Source organism: Molothrus aeneus, chromosome 14 (assembly GCF_037042795.1).
Source record: "Molothrus aeneus isolate 106 chromosome 14, BPBGC_Maene_1.0, whole genome shotgun sequence".
Taxonomy (NCBI): Eukaryota; Metazoa; Chordata; class Aves; order Passeriformes; family Icteridae; genus Molothrus; species Molothrus aeneus.
In genome coordinates, this window is record NC_089659.1 from 13,134,395 (window position 1) to 13,157,751 (window position 23,357).

Sequence of the window (23,357 nt, forward strand, 5' to 3'; positions counted from 1 at the left end):
CTCATCCCAGCCTCCCCAGGGCTCACGGCAGCCCCCGGGTCCCCTTTCCCTCCCGAACCCCGCCTCAGGAGCTCCGAGCACCGCCCTCGCCCCTTCCCCGCTCCCGCCGCTCCTCTCCCGCTCCGTCGCTGCCGGCCCGTCCCTATCCGGGCTCCCGGCGCTGTTCCCGCCCCCGGCGCCTGCGCCCAGAGCCGCTTCCTGGTGGCGGCGGGGCCGGGCCGGTGCCGGGGCGATGGCGGGGCCGGGGCCGGTGCTGGCGGCGGCCGCGGGGCTGTGGGCGCGGGGGGGGGCGGGCGCCGAAGTGGCGGCGGCGCGTCCCGGGGCGCTGGAGGAGGAGATCGTGTCCGAGAAGGCGGCGGAGGAGAGTCACCGCCAGGACAGCGCCAACCTGCTGGTTTTCATCCTGCTGCTCACCCTCACCATCCTCACCATCTGGCTCTTCAAGCACCGCCGCGCTCGCTTCCTCCACGAGACCGGGCTGGCCATGATCTACGGTGAGCGGCGCCTCCCCACGCGTGCATCCCGGAGCGGAGCTGCCCCGAGCGCTGGCGGCGCATCCCGGCCGGTGCCGGCTCTGCGCGGGGCTGGCGAGTGGGACCAGCACAGCATCGCTCTCCCGGCCAGTGGGAGCCCTCCCGTTCTCGCCGAGGGGCTCCCCCAGGGCTGGTTTGGGGCTGTGCGGGGACACGACACATCCTCTGTGGGTGCAGCTGTGTCACCAGCGCAGCCCTGTGCTGCTGAGCCTTATCTGGGTGGTGCTGGAGGGAGGGTTGGTTGTTTTCCAAACCCTAGATATGAAGGGCTCTCAAAGGCAGAGTTACTCCCAAATCTCTGGCAGTGAGGAGCTGGTTGGGTTTTTCCAGACGGCCTGACAGGGTGAAGCTGGCCGGGTCATGGGCTACCACGTAACCAAGCACTGGCAGGTCACACTTACCTGCCCCAGGGTTGAGAGTGGGGGCGTGGGGCAGCACAGAGCAGCTGTTGTTGCACTGGAGCCTTGCATCCCGGGATGGATGGGGCTCTGAGCAACCTGGTCCAGTGGAAAGTGTCCCTGCCCACGGGGGTTTGGAGCTGGAGGATCATCAAGGTCTCCTTGTGACACAGACCATTTTGTGATGCTGTGATCCCACATGCTGTGTTTCCAACATGTGTTTAGAGCATCCAGATTTCCAGAAGCTGCCCAAGAAGAGCGGAGAGGCCATTTGGGGGATTCTCCCATGCTTTGCCACGCTCGGGGGCTTGCAGAACCAGCAGCCTTCTATCCCTGCTGCCTGGGGACCTGTGTGCACAACCTTTAGAGTTCCTCCTCCTGCTGTGACAGGACCTCTTGGAGAGAAACCCCGTGTGTATTCCCACTGGAAGTGAAGCAAGGCTGGGGGTCAGTGCAGTGGGGCTGCAGACATTTGGGTTTTAAGGTGGTCTGTGATTTACTCAGGTGACACGGCCTCATGAAGTGGCCTGAAGCAGGGTATGACAGGGCCATGCATGGCTCTCCCTGGATTATCTGGCATGACTTTAAGTCAACCAAAGCAGGACTAAGAGGTGTGCTGGGGAATGATTAACGTGGCCATGGGTCTGTATCTAGGGATGATTTGTTGAATTTAGGGTTGAGAAGGCATCTCCTGCTGCGTGCTGTAGTTAGTGTCTGTCCTCTGTGTGGCCCTTGCTGGCTGGGGGTGATGTGTGACCACACAGAGTCAGACGTGGCTGAATCTCCCACCCAGCAGAAAGCTTTGATCCAAAGGCTGTGACTTGACCTGTTTGGGCCACTGGCTTTTGTGATCCCAAGTTTCAGTTAATTGGAAGTGTCCTTCCAAATGAAGGGGTGGAGGCACTTGTGTCATTGCACAGGCATGAAATGCTACTTTGCATTTCCAGGGACACAAAATCCTGCTCTGCTTTTCCAGGGGCACAAAATCCTGCTCTGCTTTTTCAGGGGCATGAAATACTGCTCTGCATTTTCACATTCCTTCCAGCCACTGCTCAGGGGGGTTCAGGTGTTTCTGGCCTCCTGCCCAGGGTGGCGATGGTCACCTCCTGGGACAGGAGCTGTGCTGTGGGAGGACATGATTCCAGCATGAAAGGTCTTCTCTCTCCTGCTGCCCCAGAGCTCCTGACTTTTATTCCTTTCATGCTTTCACACTTGCCCTTAACCTTGTTCTTCTTCTTCTCTTGGACATTTCTTCCTCTTGATTATCCTCTCACCCTGACGTACCTGAGTGCTCACTTTATTCTCAGAGCACAACCTGGGTTGTTTCAGTCTCCTGCTGATCTATAAAATGCACCTTTTCTGTCTGCTCTTCTGCAGACTGTGCTTAGGGAATTGCTGGTGAAATCAGTAATGTCACCTGTCTGATCATGCAGAAAATCCCAAGTTTTCTCAGTGTCAAGGCTTTTGGCATTTGCTTCTCAGGTAGTGGCAGGTACCATAGGAAAAGAGATGTAATTCCCAAGGAGTGGTGAGATGCTGTTGTTTTACTGTGACAACTGGAAATCTGCAGGGAATAAAGGAGGTATCACTGTCCCTGGCTCCTGCAATGCTTTTAGCCCCAAGGAAGTTCACTGAAAACGGGGAAGGGGCTGCAAAACAGACCCTGAAATCTGAACAAGAGAAGCAATTTGCAATAGCTTGTCTTTTTCTGTTTTAAAAAAACCCAATAACTAAGTCAAAACTTTCGCATGTATCTCTTTTGGCAAAACACATCAGTTTCTTTGTTGTCTTTGTTTTTACTGGAAGTTATAAGCTCTTGCTCCAGGTGGATTTCTGTCATGCACATCACACTGTCAGCTCAGAGCTGATGTTCAAGAGCTGGACACTGGCTGGAGTAATTTCAATGGTAGACTATAGGTGCTTAGTAGCCCTTGAGCTTCATTTCAGTGTTTAAAATGAGGTTCCCACATCTGAGGTGCTCAGCATTTAGGATGATTAATTGAACAATTTTGTTTCAGTTCTTCTCAGAGTCTGATGGTGGATGTGCAGGAGCTTCTCTAAAAGTTTAGTTTCCTTGTGCTTGTTCCCACTTGACCTGTGGATTCTGTGTGTCTAAAGTGCTTGTTGTCAGGATGTCTTCAGTTGTTACATTTTTCTTCCCTTTTGGTGTCCAGATTAATGCTCCCCTGGGGATCCTGTCTGCTTCCATTGTTGTTAAGTGCTGGGGTTGGTAATATATTAGTCTTCATTTAAAACATTACCTCGGAAATGTTCAACAGCACCTTAAAAAAAAAAGCCCATGGGCTTTTGTTCTTTTTAATGAAGTCGGGAGAAATGCAATGAAAATAATCTCTTGCACTTTGCATAAAAGAACTCAATTAATTTGCCGGCTTTGCCTTCAGCTTCTCAACTCCTTGCAGCTTTCAGCTGGCAGCTTCCTCAGTGTTGGGTTCCCTCTGCTCAGCTCAGCTCAGCTCCCTCCCAGGGCTCAGTTTTGTGAAACTCCTGGCAGCAGGAGCATGTCGATACTGGCTCACAGGTTGCTGCTGGGGCAGCCCTGAGAGTGCCAGGAGAGTCTGAACCATTTCCTGAGAGCCTGTCAGAACCAGGAGCACCTACAGGGTCCCCTGGGCTTGCTCCAGGTATCCTGAGCTCAGGATTGGGTTGGTGCCTGGAAAACCACGTCAGGTTTGTGCCAGGTGCTTCCCGTGAGCATCGTTGGATAGGGAGGGTTGATCAGACCACCATGGGGCAGGAGGGGCTGCTGAAGGGGACATTTAATGTTGGTGGGATAATTGGTGTCCAGCAGAGCAGCAGGATGCTTTCCCTGCTGGTAACCCTGCCAGTGTCTCTGTGTCAGGGCTGCTGGCAGGGTCACACTCAGTGCCCAGGAGCAATTTGTGCATTTGCATGTGGGTGTCTTTCCCCAGCTGGCAGCCTCCCAGGCAGCCTGTTCCTGAGCAAGACAAAAAGTATGATCTGGGGACTCCCAAAAAGGGGTCTTTGGCAGATGTTGTGGGTTTATCTGTCCCTTTTCCCTTACCCATTCCTGGCCAGAGTGGGAATTTGGCCCTGTCTAGAGCTTGGCTGGCACACGGGGCCAGGAACAGGTGCCTGGATAAGGAGATGGCAGAGGAGCAGGGGTGCTATCAGATGTAGAACTGCTTTGGGACAGAAATTAAGGGTGGAGAGGCAGTGACTCAGGATCCCTTCTGAATTCACAGCAGTGACTCCTTCTGTCTGTCTCCTTCCTCCTGTGGGGTCTCTCATCTCACAGTGTTTAGCCTGGGTGGGTTTCCTTCCATCTGAGCAAGGCCAGGCAGCTGCTGGTTTCTGATTCCTGCATGAACTTCTGAAATAATTGTTTTTCTTTTAAGAAAAAACTTTTTAAAAGTCACCCCAGGTAGTTCTTGAGGGCTGCAAACTATGGTGTACCTTAATAGCCATAAGCAGATGTAAATAACCCTTTGAAACTCCTTTTGTCCCAGTGAAGGGTTTTTGTTTTTTTCCCCTGGTATCTCTAGGACTGTCATCTTCTGTGTGAGAGGAAAATGGAGTGTTTTGTCCTACTGCTGTGGTGCCTTGCAGCCACTGCCACATGCTCCTGTGAATACATGCTGTGGCATCATGATGTGCTTGACTTACTTGCTTTCATTCTATACTTTTATTTCTGGGGCATTGGAAGATCACAGGAGCAGAGGCTGGCAGAAAAGTAAGCTAAAGAATTTGTTATGGTGTAGCCTCTAAGTGATGGTGGTGTAAAAGCAGCCCTCAGCTGCTCTGCACGGTGTGATGTGCCCTCAGCTCTCCTTGCTGGAGCTGGCAGTGCCCAGAGGGAGCTGTTCTGTGGCTCTTGGGGTGATCAGGGCAGGATAAAGCTGAGAGTGGTGAGCACATGGTTGATGATGCATGGCTTAAAAGCATCTGTAGCCTTTTAGCTCACCTGTGGTGCAAAGTGCTGTACTAGACCAGGGGTTTGGGTCTGCCCAGTCCCTGAGCTGAGCTGTTCTAGGTCAGCAGTGGTGACTGTGTGTGCAGCCACCTCCTCTCCCTGTGCTCATGGCCTGGGTGTGTGCTCTGGTGGCCCTGCTGTGTGTGGCACCCCTGAGATGGGAGGTGGGGGCTTTTCCTTTCACCATCAGGAAAAATGGCAAATCTTATCTGGGAAAACTGTGGCCAAGGCAGGAGAAGTCAAAAAGTGTGTGGCTGATCAGGAACTGGCTGCAGGAGATGCTGAACGAGCTGTGGCCCCACGATGTCCTGCCAGACTCTGCTCTGAGAGTGGTGGCACAGGAAGAGTTGGGTGTTCCTGTCAGGGTTGTGCCCTGCCTGTAGGAAAGCAGAGCAAAGCTTTAATTAAGGCAGCAATCAGAAGTAGGAGTGTCCTGGGAGGCAAATGGAGAAGCCTTCAGAGCGTTGCGGTCTGGGTTTAGTTCCCACGTGGCTGAAAGCTTTTCATAAATGTGTGGTTCAGGGATGGGGTTGGGATCCAGGATTTCTGTGGCAGCTCGGGGCCGCCTCAATCAAGGAGTTTCCAAACCCTTTTGTGCTGAGGGCTACATGGAAAGGTGTCTTGTGGGCCACCCCTCTTCCCCAGCCTGCAGATGTCAAAACACTCTGCCAGGAGAGCACTCAACACGCTCGAATCTGGATTCGAGACCTCAGACAACAAAAGAAAAATGCTTTATAAATCGCTGACTTGCTAATTAACCCCAAAATACCCCTCCTTAGCTGAACTGGAGGCAGAGCTGCCTCATGGGGCTGCCCTGGGGCTGCTGTTTGTGGTGCAGAGCTGTAGTTTGTAGGGCAAGGAGTAGATCTAGGTGGTCGACCTGGATTGGGAAACAGGTTTATGTGTTTATATTTCAAAATGTGGTTCTATAAAGACAGGGCTGGGATGAGGCTGCATGGTGCTGCAGCACCTTAGGAAGGATGCTTGCCAGCCTCAGAGTGATCAGGGTGGTTGCTGGGCATCATCTTTAATGCCTGCCAAAATGAAGAGTTTAATGGATCAATGTCAGGTTTCAAGCTGTGCAAGGGGCACAGTTTGGGCACACACAGTGAGCAGCACCTGGCCCAGCAGTGCAAGGTGCTCACCTTAAAAAACCCAGTGTGCCCTCAATGTGGGCTGCCCTGGAGTGAGGCTCTGAGTGATTGCTGGGTGGTTCAAATCCTTCAGGACTTGTCCATGGCTGTGTTAGGAACTCCCCATGAGCATGGAGCATTCGCCTGGCACTGAACCAAGGATGGTTCAGTTCAGTTATTGGGCTGTGGTTGTGCTCAGCAGCTGAGCAGGGGGTCAGGATCCTGCTGCTGCATCCATGCTCAGAGGGATCACTCTGGGGTTTGCTGTGGTTTGTCTCACAGAGCTGTGTCCCTCCCCAGGTGTCCTGGTCGGCGTGGTCCTGCGCTACGGCATCCACGTCCCCAGCGACGTCAACAACGTCACCCTGAGCTGCCAGGTGCAGAGCAGCCCTGCCACGCTGCTGGTGAACGTCAGTGGCAAGTTCTATGAGTACACCCTGAAGGGGGAGATCAGTGCCCAGGAGCTCAACAATGTCCAGGACAATGAGATGCTGAGGAAGGTAAGGGAGGAGTGACTGGGGAGGTGAGAGGTGCTTCCCACGCCCTCCATGGGGACAGGTCCTGCATCTGCTACATTAAATGTTTTTATTTTGGTTTTTTAACTTCTGATTGTGATGAACAGTAATTTATATGTTGAACACAATGTAATGAAACTCTAGTTTTAGCTCATCTTCATTTAAGCTGTTTAGACTCTGGGATTTGTCTCCAGAAGATCCCAGACACATCCTCAGCATCGACCCAGCAGGTTTCACATGGTGGGGCACAGGCTTCCTCCATATATTACTTTCTTGTGTTTTGTCTTGCAAAATTTCAACAAATCATTCTACTGTTGGGTTTTTTTTTCTTTCTTTCTTAACAGGTGACTTTTGATCCTGAAGTATTCTTCAACATTTTGCTTCCCCCCATTATATTTTATGCAGGCTACAGCTTGAAAAGGGTACGTGCCTTTACAGTGCTGATGTTTTTAGTTCCTCTGCCTCCAGAGAATTTTTAATACTTGTGAGTGCTTTAATGCTTGCTCAGCAGGCTGAGGCTGTGGGGGCTGGTATGGTTTTACCCAGCAAATGTGGGATTGTGGGAAGCAGAGCTGAGAGTGCCCCTGTCATTCTTGTCTGCCCCTCTGCCCCGGGAAGGGTCAGTGACTTCAGCTGTTTCCAGCAGGGGTTTTTGGGGTCAGCCAGGCCATTTCAGCCATCCCAGCTTTCCAAGCACATGGGAGTGTGGGAAGGTTTTAGAAAGCAGCAGCTCTCTGAAATGCTGACTTGGAAGGAGAGGAGAATGATGCAGTTTAGCTCGCAGGAGAAGGAAGGAGGAATGCTGCTGGGTTAGGAAATCAGTTCCCAGGACTTGGAATAGCACCTTATTAAACACCCAGCTATGAGAACATAGTACATTCATGTTTATTAATGCTGCTTTAACTCCTGGTCTGGCATGGGCTGTGCTGGGCACCCTGTGCCTGTCCAGCTCATGGTGTCTGAGCTGGGTCCAAGTTGCTGTGGACACTGTGGGTGCCTGTGCAGGCTTGAAATAAATTGTTAGCAAAATATAATTCAGTTTTTGATTTTTTTTTCTCCTGCTAGAGGCACTTCTTCAGAAACTTGGGATCCATCCTGGCATATGCTTTCCTTGGCACTGCCATTTCCTGCCTGGTGATTGGGTGAGTAGATGAAGCTGGTCTGGTTCTTCCACAGGGGTTTCAGCTGTGCTTGGGAGAAGTGCTCTAAGCCTGGAGCTGAAGCTGCTAATCCCAGACCTGAAAGGTCACACAGGCTCTGCTACTGCTGCTCAGCAGCAGCAAATAATACTATTTACTGTGCAAACTTCTGCTGCGTGGGCAGGGTGGTTGCTGTGAAGTGCTAATTGTGAAGTGCTCTCTCAGCATCTGAGCATCCCATGAGAATAGTTGTTCATGGCAAGGAAAGTTTCACACTTCAGAGAAAATTGTCTTGATAAATCAGCAATTTCAAATTATTGGAAGCATAAGGCCTCCTAAACTTGAGCACAAGAGTGGAGGGCAGGATCATAGAGGTGGGTGTCTAGTGAGCACAGATGTGTTTCAAATTGTTTATCCCTCAGTGCAGAGGCTGCTGGATGGTTCCCACTCTGGATAGTAGCACACAGGCTGACACAGGGTGTTCTCCACTGGAGTCCAGTGGATTCAAGCAAACTCAGCATCTGCATTATCTGCTCCTCACTGAAAATTTTGGGCATTTCAGAGTCAGTCCAAGTGACTTCACTAATTGTGTTAATGTGCAGCACTGCAAAGCGGTAAGCCTGGCTGCTGCTTTTCTTTAGGCATGTTGTGCTCCTGGAGGAGTTCTGGTCCCAGTTCCCTCCTGGCACCGTGTTTGTGCTCCAGTTCAGAGGGTGCTTTGGTGTGTGTGGTCCAGCATTCACCTCTGAGGTCATTGCCCTGGGGTTTCACCAGGCTCTGTGCATCCCATGCAGCTCTTTGTTGTTCTGGCATTTGGATAGCTTCAATCTGGTAAATGCAGGGAAAGCAAGCCCATATGAGTGTTGTTTTAGTGCACTGCAGAGATGTGTGACTGCCTCTTGTGATCCCCAGCTCCGTGGTGTACGGCTGCGTGGCGCTGATGAAAGTCACCGGGCAGCTCGGGGGAGATTTCTACTTCACTGACTGCCTCCTGTTTGGGGCCATCGTGTCAGCCACTGACCCAGGTGGGTTACAGGCTTTCCCTACCTTTAGGCCTGGTTTGAGCTGTGGGGCAGAGGGGAAGAAAGTCTGAAACCCCTGCGTGTTCCCTCCTTCTGAATTTTTGGGCTTAATTTATTTGTGACATTCTTAGAGGTCAGATTTGTCTCTGTGCTTTTTCATTTTCTTCAGTTATGTGCAATACAGTTTCCAAACCTCTGCTTTCCTGAATCCTTGTTTGCAGTGAAATCCTAGGCAACCTCTCTTGACTTTGCTGGGGCTTGGCATTGTGTCTCTGCCACCCTGTGATGCCAGCAGCTGTTGCAGAACAAGATGTGTAATGTGAGGAGGGTTCAGTTGATAGTTTTAGTTAGTTTAGCTATTTTCTCTTGCTTCCAGTTTGGTTGGATTTTGACAATGGCTAATCTAATTGAAATTAGATTAATGAGACACCTTAATGAGTACTGAGGGGTAGTGACACCTTGGTTTACTGATGTACTTTATAAATCAAAACTGTGAAAAACATGCTTTGTCCAAATAATTGAAGTTAGTTCATGATAGCTTGGCTGTGGTAGCTGTTCACTTGCATGCTCTCATTTCATGTAAAAACACAGGGCCACAAAAATGGCTTTGTTTGCTCCTGCCCTTTGCTGAGCAGGGCTGCAAATCTTCTAATGCTTAGAAATGCTGCAGATGAGCTGTCAGTGTCATGTCCCTTCTTTGGGCTTGAAATAGGGACAAGAAGAATTCACAGGTAGAAATGGAGCATTTCCCTGTGCATAAATGGGTTTAACTCCCCTCAGTGTGCCCTGAGTGCTGTTTGAAAAGACTCACAGAAGTTGTTTGGCATTGGCTCAGCCCTCGGCCTGAACTGTGCCTGATGCACCATGTGTTACATCTCGCTTGCTTTGGATGTTGTGATGTTTCTGTGAGGCTGATATGCAAAACCTGCTGCTTTCCATTATCTTCTTGGAGATGCTGGATGACAGAAGAGCTTGAGGGAACTCTGATCTCTGCCATGTGGTCCTAAGTCACAGAAACCCCGACATGGGATTTGAGCTGGTGCCTGGCTATTTCCAGTCAGATCTGAAATGTTGTGTATCTGTTCTGGCACTTAGAATGTGTTGAATCCAAGGATTTCTCTCAGAGTATCAGGAACAGAAAGAAAAAGCAGTCATCATCCTGGACAAGCCTGATCCTTCTGGCCTTCTGCAGGTGCAGGAAGGCTCTCCCTGATGCTCTGAGCTGAGAGCATCCCTACAGCTGGGTGGCTCATGCCAGCCTGGTACTGTGGCCCAGCCCATGAGCTCAGACCCTGAGAAGCTCAGAGCAGAGTTTGTTTGTGTCTGCCTGCAGAAGATTCAATAGGCCAAGATGTGTTTTAGTGAAAGGAGGAGGGAAATGATGAATCAATCCAAATCTGAAAGAGCAGAAGGAAGACGATCCAAGAGAGCACGAGGGGCAGCTGGCACCATTGCAGCAGTGGCACAGATGTGCAGGAAGGCAGCTTTCTAAAAAGGACATTTAGTCTTTGATTACATCGAGATAACAGCACCTTTTTGAATGTCTCTCTATTTTTCTATTTGTCAGTGACTGTCCTTGCCATATTCCATGAGCTGCAGGTGGATGTGGAGCTCTATGCCCTTCTCTTTGGTGAAAGCGTCCTCAACGATGCCGTTGCCATAGTGCTGTCTTCGTAAGTGTCCCCTGGTTTTATTTACAATTGTTATTACCTGTGTTACATGTCAGCAGCTGGGGGGACTCTCTTGGCCTTGCCCCTGTAAAATAGGAACAACGGGTGTTTGCAAGAGCATCTTAAGTGTCCCAAAAAGCTGTGGTGACATCCTGATGCATGTCCTCGTTGCTTACCGCTGCTTGGGATTACAGACTGTCCTTACAACTTCCCCCTGCGTGAGGGATGGCTTTGTTTTGCTTTTGTGGTCAGTTGACCCATCCACAGAGAAGTTTTTATATCCCTCTGAAACAGGAAAAGCACCAAGTCTCCTTTTCAGCCACAAGATCCCACTGAAACCCCTTGCTGATGGCTTTGCTCCTACCTGCATTGCTTCCCACCTGCAAACCCCTCTTTTGTTTAGGTGGAAATAGCTGGTGAAGCAGCTGTTTCCTTTCTCTCCCCACTTTGAGGAGTTAATATTCTTACAGCTGGAGTTAATGCCCTTGCCTGAACACATGGGAAACTTGCTGCCTTTCTAAGGAATGTTTTATATTCTTTAATATTTTATGTCCTTTGCATATTTTATTTGCATTTTCACTGTGTTGTCATCACGGCAATTTGTTCAGTAATATATAATACCTGCAATGGTGACAGCTTAACATATAGCTGAGACTAATGGAGAAAATATTTCTGGAATACTTGTCACTCCAGTGTGCTGGTTGTGTGGGTTTCACTGGAGGCAGCAAGGAACACACTGTGAGCTGTGTGTTGTATTTACTGAATCGAGTGTTTCTGCTGAGGTTTCTGGAACTCTTTGTATTGCTCTCTCTGGCTTTTCTGCTGGATGTGTCACTGCTGGTGTGAGAGGAAACGCTGCACAGCCAGACTGTGTTTCAGAAGTGGTCATGAGTGAGGAGGGGATGGGGTCTTCCAGCCTGTGCTGGTTCTGGGTAGGAGTGGGTGGATTCAGCTTCAGAGGAATGGAATTCCTGGTGGATCTCGGCACGAGTGCGGCACCACCCACACAGATTTGCCTCTTGCTCTGGAGCTGTTGCTCTGATTTCCTGATTTCCTCTCTCCTGAGCTGAGCTCAGGCCACCCCCTTCCCAAAACAGGATAATTTGCACCAAGGCAGCAGCTCTGAGTTCACTCAGCAGTTATTTTATTTTGCCTCAGCACTGCAGGCAGGGGAGGATGGGGAGCTGGGCTCTTCAGGGGCTTTTGCCTCGTCTGGGTGCTCCAAGGTTCCTCTCCTGCTTTAAGCCCTGGGCAAATGTTTGTTCCTGTGCTTAAGGAGCAGGATCTGTGCCTTTCTGTTCCTGTCTTGGTCTGGTGTGGCTTGGCAGCAGGAGCTTGTTGCAGGATGAAGAGGAATTGAACCCAAAACTGAAAGCTGGTGGGCAGTGAGGTGCCAGAGCTGCAGTTTGGGAGCAGAGGGGTAAAAGCAGCTGCAGGATCCCAACCTGCTTCTTCCAACGGGAGGATTTGCAGGGATTAAACACCACAGGAAGCCCCATGGGCAGCAAAAGGGGAAATAAAGGGCAGCTGGCAATAGTGTCTTATTGGCAATGCAAAAACAAAACCAGAAGTAGAACTGTAAGAGGTTAAAATGCAAAACCAACATTCAAGGAGTTAGTTATGGAGGGGAAGTGAAACCAGACTGGATTTAAAAAAAAATAAAACCTGAAAACCCAGAACAAAAACATGTTGGTGAATGAGGAATATAAGATGGAATTGATGAAAGGAATTAAAGCACAGAGAAATCTGCAGCTTGCTGTATAAAAGGCATTGCAGAAAAATGAGCTGTATTAAAAGCAGGGAAGTTTAGCAAGGGAAATTACCTGTTTTGGAAAAGGGAGGTTTGTAATTTCTGTTGCAGAAAAATGTTGGTGTATAGTTAGGGGAGAAAGCTGCAAGATGTGTGTGCCTGGCAGTAACAGGCAGTAAGTGTCTGTTCTCAGCAGTTTAAACAGCAAACGTTTAAAGTTCACATCCAGGAGTTTTACCAGAGTGAGCCAAGGGATTGCTAACTAGGAAGTTAATGTTTCCAAGAAGTTTACATCAAGGAAAGTGATGTAAGGAGTTGATAAATGGGATTTAGGAGCTGGATAAGGCCCCCCTGTATCTCAGCCTTTCCAGGTAGAACAATGACTAATGCAAGGCTCAGCTCATCAGGAGTTAGGAGGGAGCAGACTGGGAGCACTGCAGACCTGTTTGCCATTTTACCACAAAGGTCTGTTGAGGTCTGGTGGATGCAGGGAATGGTGCTGCTGCTGTGCATGGCAGTGTCTGCCTTGGCTGCCCTGTGATACAGCGCTTTAGAGCTCAGAGCAGTGCAGACTAAATGCAGTGCATGTTAAATGTGGCAGAACAGGAGCAGTTACAGCTCTCCAGGGATGTTCACAGCAGCTGCCTCTCTGGAGAAATGGAGATTTCCCACTTGAATGCTTCGTGGTCCCACAGCACCTGGCATTACAGAGAGCTGGTGCCAAACCCCCCAGATAGCACCATAAACACCACATGTCACACAAGGCACGGGCTTTGGTCCCCTGCTCTCTGATGTCCAGGAGTAACTGCACATCCAGGCTGGGGGGTGGCTGATCCCAAACTCCCCAGGACAGGGAGGGGGTGCAGCCACTGCACGCTGTGATCCCGGGGCACTGCAGGGTGTTGTGCCTCCCTGGCTGCTCGGGCTCAGTGTTTGCAGCAGTTGTAGCACTTTGCAAGGCTTGTGTAGCACCGTGAGGTGCCTCTGCCTCCAGACTAAGCAGATTTGTTCTTGTGCTTTCCCTCCTCTTGCAGCTCAATAGTTGCGTATCAGCCAGCGGGTGACAACAGCCACACGTTTGATGTCACAGCCATGTTCAAGTCCATCGGGATCTTCCTGGGGATATTCAGTGGATCTTTTGCAATGGGAGCAGCTACTGGAGTTGTGACAGCTTTAATATCCTTTTCACTGTTTGGTTTTTTTCCCAAGTGTTTGCATAACAGCTTATTTATTTTTTGCTGCACTGCATTTCACCCAGATGTTTAAATTTTTTTCCCCCTAAATTAATGAAAGACAGTGCCATAGCCTTTTTAGGGGCAGACTGTGTAGCTGTGATACACAATTGGAATTTGATTTGCTCTTGGCCTGCAGTGTCTCTCCAAATTGTCCTTAACCAGCTGCAACGTCACCAAGTTCACCAAACTTCGGGAGTTCCCCTTGCTGGAGACTGGCTTGTTCTTCCTGATGTCCTGGAGCACGTTCCTGCTGGCCGAAGCGTGTGGCTTTACAGGCAAGCTCCAGCACAGCCCTGCCTCTGGCATGGAGATCTGCAGGGATGGTGGGGCCACTGAGTTCTGCTTCTCTCAGTATTGATTGTAGCCAGGGCTCTCCCTCTGCCTGCAGAAGTTCAATGATTCTGGGTTCTGGGGTTACCTCATTGAGTTCCCTCCAGGCCTGGGGTGCAGCTCAGCTCCCTTTTCCTGACCAGGACTCTAATGTGATGCTCTGCTCCCCAGGTGTGGTGGCTGTGCTCTTCTGTGGGATCACACAGGCCCATTATACCTATAACAACTTATCTACAGAGTCACAACACAGAACTAAGCAGGTGAGAACTCCTCAGACCCTTTCAGCCTCTCTGAATTTAAAATTAATTTTTTTTCCTTCCCTCTACCCAGAATTAGGTGCATCTGTCTTGTTTGAGCTGCATTTCACTAGGATTGCTTCTGCAGAAGCATTATTGCATGATGAATGGGCTAACATGCTTTTCTTGTTAAATCTATATTATGTCTAACTCACTTTTAATTTGTTTTTCTCTTTCAGTTGTTTGAGCTTCTGAATTTCTTGGCAGAAAACTTCATCTTCTCCTACATGGGACTTGCACTGTTCACCTTCCAGAACCATGTCTTCAATCCTACCTTTGTGGTGGGGGCCTTTGTATCCTTTGGAGCCCAATTTATAAGACAGAAAGAAAGGGAGAGGTGCCTCATTCCCAATTTCTGTTTTTCTTTCAAATGAGTGGGTTTGGTTTTTTTTTCAGTCAGTCTAGCTTTATTTTTAAAAGGGGATTTCTGCCATGTAGTGGTGTCTTTGCTGGTTATTTTAAGAAGATGGAGATTCTTTTTCCAGCTTTTCTGTTGGTTTTTTTTCCCCCTGTCTTCTCTCCTCTTGTGGGCATCCGAATCAGCTGCTGCAGGGACTCATCATTCAGTGTGACTGTGATGCCAGTGCCAGGCTTTGTCATGTGCCACCAGGAGGGGCTTTGCAAAGGGGGGCTGCCTGGTTTAGCCATTTATTTCCTCTTTTCTCTGCTAGTGCACTTGGTTAACCCTGAAAAAAAGCCTTTTTTTGGTCAAACAGCACAGTTACAGCCCCAGTGGATGCCTCTGAATGATGTCATGAGAAAGGATTTCCTGTTCTGCAGGCTGATGCTAATGGGAACAAGGGCCCTGGTATGTCTCAGAAAAACAAGAATTTTGAAGGAATTTTTTTCACATCACAGGGAAGCCAGTTAAATGTGCAGAATTATTTTCACCCTTTGTCAGCACTGGTGCAAGTTTATACTGGTAAACAAAACATTTTTGCCAGTGCTGGTCCGTGGGTTTTCAGCAGGCTCAGCTGAATTTCCCTGATCAGCTTTTATGGGGTTACAGTGGGGCAGAAGAGGTGGAGAGCAGAGAAATGCCGTTTGGGCTGTTATATTGAAATTTTGTGCTGTGCCTCTTCAGTGGGAACTGGCTAACTCGCTGATGAAATAGCTCATTCATGAGAGAGATCATGAAATACGTCTCTTATGCAAATTGTGGTGTTCAGGAAAGAACATAAAAGCTAGAAGCATTTTCCATATTATTCAAGGCTGTGCTGAATACTGGCTCCAAGATTATTTTTGCCATCTGGGTGCTGGTATTAAAAGATACAGCTTCAAAGATAAAAAGCAATATGAAGGGGCTGGTGATTCTTGTATCTCGCAGGCTATGAAAACAGAAAGAGTATTAGATTTTTTTTTTTTCCTTCTCAACTGCTGCTGCTTTCATTTTGCTGAATAATCTTTGGGAATGAGACTTGGCTTAAAGCTTCAAACCCAGCTGTGAAGTGTGGCATGCTGGGGAATGTCAGAGGGGTTGTCATAGCTGTGATAACTTGAGCTTCCCAGAAGACGAATAATTCTTGGGGTGCAAAATGGACCTGGCAGCAGAGAGCATACTGTGGGGAATGGTGTTTTTTCTCTCCTCTCACTTGTCTAACATGCCCTTTCATCATTACCTGTGTTTATTTGTGCTTGTTTCTGTGTGATATTCTGAATTGCAGTCTGTGCTGTGTTTCAGTGAGGCAGTAGCCTGCTCTTCCCACAGTGCTGTAACACTCGGGGCTGGATTATTTTCTTTGCAGCCAGAGCAGTGGCATTTGTGCAGGTCTCAATTCCCTTTGGGCAGTAGAGACTGGCTCTGTGTGCAGGTGGGATGTGATGGGACACACAGGAAGAGCAATTTCCTTAACATGTGCAAATGCAGCTTGCTATCTTCCTAGGAAGAGCTGCCAATATTTACCCATTGTCGTTTTTACTGAATCTTGGGAGAAGAAATAAGATTGGAACGAATTTGCAGCACATGATGATGTTTGCTGGTATGTTACTGCATCCTTCCTCTTGACCATGTCAAGGTGGGAGCATGAGGGAAATCAGCTGTTGGGGCTGATGGATGAGCTGATTCCCAAGAGCTTTTTGCTTTCCCAGCTTGCTGTGAGATAATGAAGGGGTTTGTGGTGTATTCATGGTGGTTTCTTATGGTGAGAAGCTGGAAATATTCCTTATTCAACTCTAAATCTCTTATGGGCAATGTCTGGAGGGGAGGCTGGGCAGGAAGGGACTCCGTGGTCCGAGATGTAGGAATGAGTTCTGTTACTGTAGGACATGAAATAACACAATGTGGACATGCAGCTCTCTCAAGGTGAAAAGAGAATTTTAATTTCTGACTCCAACATTTAAAGATTTCCAAAAATGACAGTGGATTGGAGGGTGACAGTGCCACCTCTCCAATGACACTGGACAAACGAACAGTCCATCAAATTTCTCCTCCTCCATAAAAGAATGCAAAACAATAAGTTATTTACATAAAGTGTGTGAGAAAGTTCATTACAAAACTGTAAACATCAGAAGTTTCATCATGTTGAGATATTTGATGGTGCTGGGAGGTCGATTAGGGCGTCGTTGATGATTTTCAGGATTTGGTGGTTTTTACAAAGGTTGAGGGCCATTGGTTGTTTCTGTATGAGGATATGAGGATGATTCTTAAGTTTTTAGAAAAACTTAAAAAATCAGGGCGACAGAGCTCCTCCTGTCCTGCTTCAAGTACCTGGCACGGGGCAGGAGGAGGGTTTGCCTTTCTGGGCTCAGAAAGAGGGGTGATAAAACCATCACTGTGGTGATGTCCCAGCACAGGGGGCAGCAGGGTGCAAACCCCAGGTGGGCAGCTGGCTGTGGGGGTCATGGGGAGCTGTGCTGACCCAGCTGTGTGCTGTCCCCTCCTGCAGGGCTGCGTGGGGCCATGGCCTTCGCGCTGGCCATCCGTGACACGGCCACCTACGCGCGGCAGATGATGTTCAGCACCACCCTGCTCATCGTCTTCTTCACCGTCTGGGTGTTCGGCGGGGGCACCACGGCCATGCTGTCCTGCCTCAACATCCGGTCAGTGTGGGCTGCCCTGGCTCTGCACAGCCTCCCCCAGCCTGCTCCCTGCTCAGGCTGCTCGTCTTGCAGAGAGCAGAGGCAGATCCTGCATTGTCCTTCCCTCAGTCCCTGCCCTGGCGTGCTGTGTGACTGTGCTTGTTGGTGTGTGACTCTGTGCCTGTTCTCCCAGCAATGGTGTGTGACTCTGTGCTCATTGGTGTGTGACTGTGCCTCTTCTCCCTGGCATGGTGTGTGACTCTGTGCTTGTTGGTGTGTGACTCTCTGCTTGTTGGTGTGTGACTGTGTGCTTGTTCTCCCTGTTGTGGTGTGTGACTGTGCCTGTTCTCCCTGGTGTGTGACTCTGTGCCTGTTGTCCCTGCCATGGTGTGTGACTGTGCCTGTTCTCACTGGTGTGTGACTCTGTGCCTGTTGTCCCTGCCATGGTGTGTGACTGTGCCTGTTCTCCCTGGTGTGTGACTCTGTGCCTGTTCTCTCCCCACAGGGTCGGTGTGGACGCAGATCAGGAGAACGTGGTGAGTGTGCTCTGCTGGGGAAGCTCCCTCAGGGCAGGGGTTGGTTACATTCTGACCCTGTGAATGCCTTGTCTGTGCTCTGCTTCCTTCCAGCTGCAGGAGGTTTTAGCTCCCCCTGTGAATGAGTTTGCAGTCACAGCTTTTCTGTGCTCTCTGGTTTTCATGAGCCTTATTTTGACTCAGCTGGGAAGAAGGGCACAGAAGCAATGCTGGACTGTTTAGTCAGTTCATGTTGCTGCTGCAATAGATTCGGTCTCTCCTTTGCTGGGTTTGAAATAAATCCCGAAGTGAGCATGACATGGAGGCTGCCTCATCCCAGTGTCCAGGGCAGTACAGGAACACCATTTACTGACTCATTTTTGGTAGCATCTGCCCCACTTTTAGCCATAGGTACCCTCAGCCCCTTCTTACCCCTTTTCCTGTGGGTAGTTCTGTGGCAGCCCCAGATCCACTGACCACACTGAGATCAATGCTGGAGCCCCATAGCCCTGGGAGTTTTTCTGCGTGGTAGTTCCAGCTGTCTCATTCATGTGTCTGCAGCTGGCTGTGCTGTGGCTGTGGCTCTCCTTGGTTTCAGTGTGGATTCTGCACCTTGGAGATTCATTTTATTCAGAGCCATTTATTGGGCTGTTCACCTCCTGAAGAGAAAGCATCAAATGTGACAGGCAGCCCAGGGCCATAAATCTGTAAGCCAGATTTCTATGGAATATGTAATTGTAATTCACAGTCCCCTCCAAACAGTTTTATATATTTTTTCTCTGACTAAAAGGAAGCCTGGAGTTCCCATAACATACAATTATTTGCATGCAGCAATATCAGGCGAGATCTGATGGAGGTTGGATCTGTCAGTCACTATTAAATGTGATGTCTGGGTGCAGCTGCTGGCTCTGAGGCACTTTAAACCTTGGGGCCAGACACTGGAAGGCTCTAGCTGCAAAATGGTCACTCTGTGCTTTGCTACCACCTCCCTGAGGCAGTTGAATGCTGCTAAATGCAGCCTGTTGTGGTGTGAGTGTCCTTACACACCCGGCCAAAGGCTTCTTCTCAAGAGGCACTGGGAAAGTCTGTGTCTCTTTGTGTCCCCTGGGGATAATCCAGTGTCCCATGGGTTCTCCTGGCCCTGATCCAGCTCGTGGCATGTTGTCCTGCCCCTCTTTACTGTTTTGCTCTCCCACAGGGTGTCCCAGAGAGCGAGAGGAGGAGCACGAAGGCTGAAAGCGCTTGGCTGTTCCGCATGTGGTACAACTTCGACCACAAGTATCCTTGGGCAGCAGTGGCTGTGTGCTCTCAGGTCCCACTGCCAGACACCTCTCACTGGGACCATGAGCTCCTCCCTGTGCTGAGTCAGATCCTACTGCCAGACACCTCTCACTGGGACCATCAGTTCCTCCCTGCTTAGCAGAGGAGCCAGTGTTTGCTTTCCCGTGACATTGCTGTGTTTGGATTGCACCTACTCGTGTCTGGGGCTGCAAGAAATGACAATTTCCACCCTGTGTCAGTGAGAAGGCAGCAGCAGTTCTGTTCAAAGCTGGGCTCTCCAAGATTGCCATCCTGGGGGTCCTTAATCCCAGGGGCAGGTGGGCAGGAAGGGGTGGGGGTTTTCATACTTGCAGTTCCCCTTGTTAGATCCATGCCTGTCCTCCCTTCCAGATGTGCTGTGCATTAGTGGAGGAGTGATGTGAGGCTGAGGGGCACAGGGTGGTGGGACAAGCAGTGCTGCTGAGCATCTTCCCAGGACTGTGTCCTGCTGTCTTTGGTTGGATTCTCATTGTACACCAGTACAACTTCTGTGCTTCCACACATTTGTGTTCCTTTTCTTTCTGTGATTTCCTCACAATGCCAAGTCCTTCAGTGATGCCCTCCCAGCCCTTTACTCACCAACACAGCCCCATTCCTCTTTTTTCCTTAACCCTCTCTGTAGCTACCTAAAGCCTCTCCTGACACACAGTGGTCCCCCTCTGACCACTACACTCCCAGGGTGCTGTGGGCCTGTTGCCCGGTGTCTGACGAGCCCACAGGCGTACGAGGTGAGTCCTTTAGTAGTCCTCTTGTAGCCATGATATTTTCTGAAAAATCCCTTTGCTAGGATTTTTCCTCCTGAGAAGTCGGGAGGCCTCAGAAACAAAATGTAAACAATAATTATCTGCTGGTGTGGAATGCAACAGGTGCATCTTTAATTGGTCTCGTGTGGTTGTTTTTAATTAATGGCCAATCACAGTCCAGCTGTCTCGGACACTCTGGTCAGTCACAAGATTTTATTATCATTCCTTTTCTTTCCTTGTTAGCCTTCTGATGAAATCCTTTTTCCTATTCTCTTAGTATAGTTTTAATATAATATATATAATAAAATAATAAATAAGCCTTCTGAAACATGGAGTCAGATTCTCATCTCTTCCTGTGTCGGGGCTGCCTGCAGAATTCTACAGCCTCTCAGCTTCTCAGGAGGAAAGATCTTAATGAAAGGATTTTTCATAAAACACGTCTGTGACCCTCCTGTTTGCTCCCCAGAACCAAGAGCAGCTGAAGGACGACGACTCCGACCTCATCCTCAATGACGGCGACATCAGCCTGACCTACGGCGACTCCGCGGTCAACACCGACTCGGTGGCGTCCAGCGGCGCCTCCCGGCGCTTCGTGGGCAACAGCTCGGAGGACGCCCTGGACAGGGAGCTGGCCTTTGGGGACCACGAGCTGGTGATCCGGGGGACACGCCTGGTGCTGCCCATGGACGATTCGGAGCCGCCCTCAAACGTCCTGGATAACGCCAGGCATGGTCCGGCCTAAGGTCGCTCGGTTTCATTGACAGTAATATCTGCATATATGATCAAGAAGTATGTACTACCTAAAGTCTAATGCATGTCTCAAAATGTCTAAGCTGTATAAATATTATTTATATGGTGTCAAAAGAATATAAATATTCTCTGCCAAGCACTTGTAAAGAACAAGCTGCAAATTTAAGTTAAAAACTGTGTTGACTGCACTATGTAGGGTGGAACTGTTTTAGCGTCAGAGTCTTTTGCACACAGTGAGCTTCGTTAATGTGTGGTTTGATGAAGGGTTTAGTTCCCAGCGGGTGAGTAAAGGAGCTGTGACTCCCTGTTCATCCTTTGAACCTGGGAGAGGAGAGCAGGGAGTTGCTGGTGAGCAGTGGAAATTGCTTTCTAGTCTGATGAGGATTGTTGAGTTTCTTTTGGTCTCTGATCTTTGGATAGTCACGTTTGAAATATCAGCAAAAAATCTGCTCACAGACCCTCTCGCCAGGCAGTGGATGGTGATAAACTTGTTTCACTGTGGGAACCTGGAGACTTTCTGCTCCTTAGTGACCCTCTGCCCAAGCCCTGCTTTAGTGGGCTCATGGCAGACCCTGGCCAAAGCTGGCAGCAAGGGCTGCGGGTGTCCGGCTGCGGGAATGGGAGCAGGAGAGAGGGATAGTTGGTGTCTGTAGTTGTGTTCAGGAGAAGGAGGCGATCCCACAGAAACTACACCAGGCGTGCACAGATTTTAGGTCTCAGTCCATCTTTCAGCTGTGGCTCAAGCAGCTTTCTCAAACCAACCATCAAATCCTCTTTTGGCAACTAAATTTCACCTTAGGGAGCGGCCATGTCGCTGTGCGGGCGAGTCCCTGTCCTGCGGTCACGGATGTAGCCAAGGTGTGCAGAGCTGCACATGGGGCTGTGGAGCAGCACAGCCAACCTCAAACTCCAGCTTTAAGGCTGCAGATCCACACGGTACCTCCGGAGATCTCCAGAGGCATCCAGCTGGTACTGAAGGGGAGCCGTCCGTCTGTCCGTCCTCCCGCAGAGTCAGAAACCATTGCACTTTGTTTGGTAACTCCTTAGCATGCTGTGTGTCTGCAGTCCCCACCCGACCTTTCTTGTGTCTCGTATCATTTAATAAGAAATGTTTGTGAGTTGATTTTTGGTTTTAATTTACATTTTTTATTTTTCAAGGAAGAGCACAGAACAATTTGCGATTTCACACTAGTGTTAAAGGATTTATTCTGTAGTTATGGGAATGGCTAAAGGTGCAGTCAAACTGCTAACCCTGACATCTTTTTTATCCTGGAAAGGGGGAATCATGGAAATTTACTGTATGTAATTTTATTGTCTATTTTATCTACAGTTTTTCTATACGAACCTTTCAGGGTTACTGGTGCACTACAGGTCCATTCTGGAGTTAACCCTCTCCAGGGGACTTAAACAGAGGTATTTAAAATGAAAATACATGAAAGAGAGCCAGGTGAGTCCGAGCACTCACAGCTCCCATTAGCTGTCTTTGGAACAAACTCTGCATCTCTCAGGATCTGACCCTGGGACCTCAGAGCACTGTCCCCACAGCTGTTTTCCCCAGCACCACCTGAGAGTTGGAGGAGACAGAAAATCCTGAAGTTTCAAGTGTATATGTATAGTTGAGAAAATAAATCTACACGATTTGTTTATTTTTTTTTCATTTTCTCAGGTCTAAGTAACATTGCCTTAAATTTATGGATGTGAAACTATAATTATTTTGGCAGTTTATCCCCAAGAAAATGCTTTCTTTTTCCTTCTGAACAAAATGTGTACGTGTTGCCATAGGACTTCTCTAGAAGGGAGGTAATGCTCTGTTTATATTTGGATATATTTGGGGCATCTTCCTTGCACCTGTAAATGGCATCCCGCTGTTAACAAAGCTGTTGGTTTAGCACTGGCCTTTGTTTCCTACTATGCAGGAATTCCATAAAGTGAGTGTGCATTTTATATGATGTCTGTAACTTAACTTCCTGTGTTTAAAAAAAAACAAAAAAAAAGGAGAAAAAAAAGTAGAAACCTGTTGATTTTAGGTTTACTGCATCACTTCTACATCCTGTTTTTTGTTCGTTCTGCCTTTTTGAAGAGGTATGATAAATAACTACCTCTTGTTTTTTCCTGTATAGCCTGACTATGAATTCAATTTACAGAGTTGGTGCAGCTGGAGGTGCAGGACTGTTCTGCTGCCCCAGGGCTCCCTCCCAGGCATTCCCAGGTGAGGTGCAAATTTGCTGCGAGGTGGCCACAAGCTGATGTTTTCCCATGGCTGTGGTAGCATTCCTCTCTTCCTCTGACCCTTTGACTTCAGTCATTTATCCACTCACTGTAAACTTGTGAACACATTACCCATAAGCCTCAGTTTTTGACACCAGTAACAGTTCAGTTACACGGAAGGAAAAGAAGTTAACCAATGGTGATTGTGTGGGTTACATTATGATCCATATATAATATAACCAGGACTGTTTTGAATAGCCTTAGTCAATGAATGAATTTAGGTTTAAAATAATGAGTGATTTCATAAATGAATGGGATTCATCCTCAGGTGATTATTTCCTGTGCTGGGCTGCAGCAGAGCACACAGGAATGCCTGGTGTGCAGAGGCAGAGCCCTGATGCTTTGTGCTGCAGATGGAGCTAAGGGTACCTTGGAAAATCAGGGCCTGAGACCTTTGCCAAACAGCTAAGACAGCCCTGAGGAGGCACTTCACAGCCCCCACGAGGATTTAGAGAAGGTGCCCTTCTTCTGTAAATTGAATTTCCATGGTTTTTGCACATGAAAAAGCATTGTAGGTAAAGTTATGATTTGTACTGGTACTGTCAGTTTGTGTGGTAATGGCATTAACCCCGTAGCTATGGTGTTTGTGCAGCTGATCTGTGATAGCTGATGATCACTATTGGACCTTCTGTTTACACTGACTAAATCCTTTACTGTTGCGTTGTACTGTGAAAGAAGGATTATGGGCCTATAAAAGATGATTATTTTTTTTTTGGAATTGTGTGTACTGTTTCATTAATTCACACAGAAATAAATCTGTAGCAAAGCGA

General features: G+C 48.8%; 1 protein-coding gene across 1 annotated transcript; it reads left to right on the top strand.

The window, feature by feature from the left end:
- The first annotated feature begins 217 nt into the window (after positions 1-217).
- SLC9A6 (solute carrier family 9 member A6) lies at positions 218-23,357 on the top strand. Its single transcript, XM_066559418.1, has 16 exons — positions 218-494; positions 6,317-6,516; positions 6,876-6,953; positions 7,597-7,673; positions 8,583-8,695; positions 10,260-10,365; positions 13,147-13,288; positions 13,517-13,622; positions 13,849-13,937; positions 14,153-14,266; positions 15,841-15,952; positions 16,859-17,012; positions 17,497-17,527; positions 18,705-18,784; positions 19,449-19,554; positions 20,036-23,357. The coding sequence occupies exons 1-16, from the start codon at positions 233-235 to the stop codon at positions 20,309-20,311; spliced, it is 2,046 nt and encodes a 681-aa protein (XP_066415515.1). The 5' UTR covers positions 218-232; the 3' UTR covers positions 20,312-23,357.

What these genes read in the sequence shown, in the direction of transcription:
- SLC9A6 (XM_066559418.1), top strand. Translation starts at nt 233, where the DNA reads ATGGCGGGGCCGGGGCCGGTGCTGGCGGCGGCCGCGGGGCTGTGGGCG. An exon ending in CGAAGCGTGTGGCTTTACAG is followed by an intron (nt 13,623 to 13,848) that starts GCAAGCTCCAGC and finishes TCTGCTCCCCAG; the next exon opens with GTGTGGTGGCTGTGCTCTTC. An exon ending in GCACATGATGATGTTTGCTG is followed by an intron (nt 15,953 to 16,858) that starts GTATGTTACTGC and finishes CCCCTCCTGCAG; the next exon opens with GGCTGCGTGGGGCCATGGCC.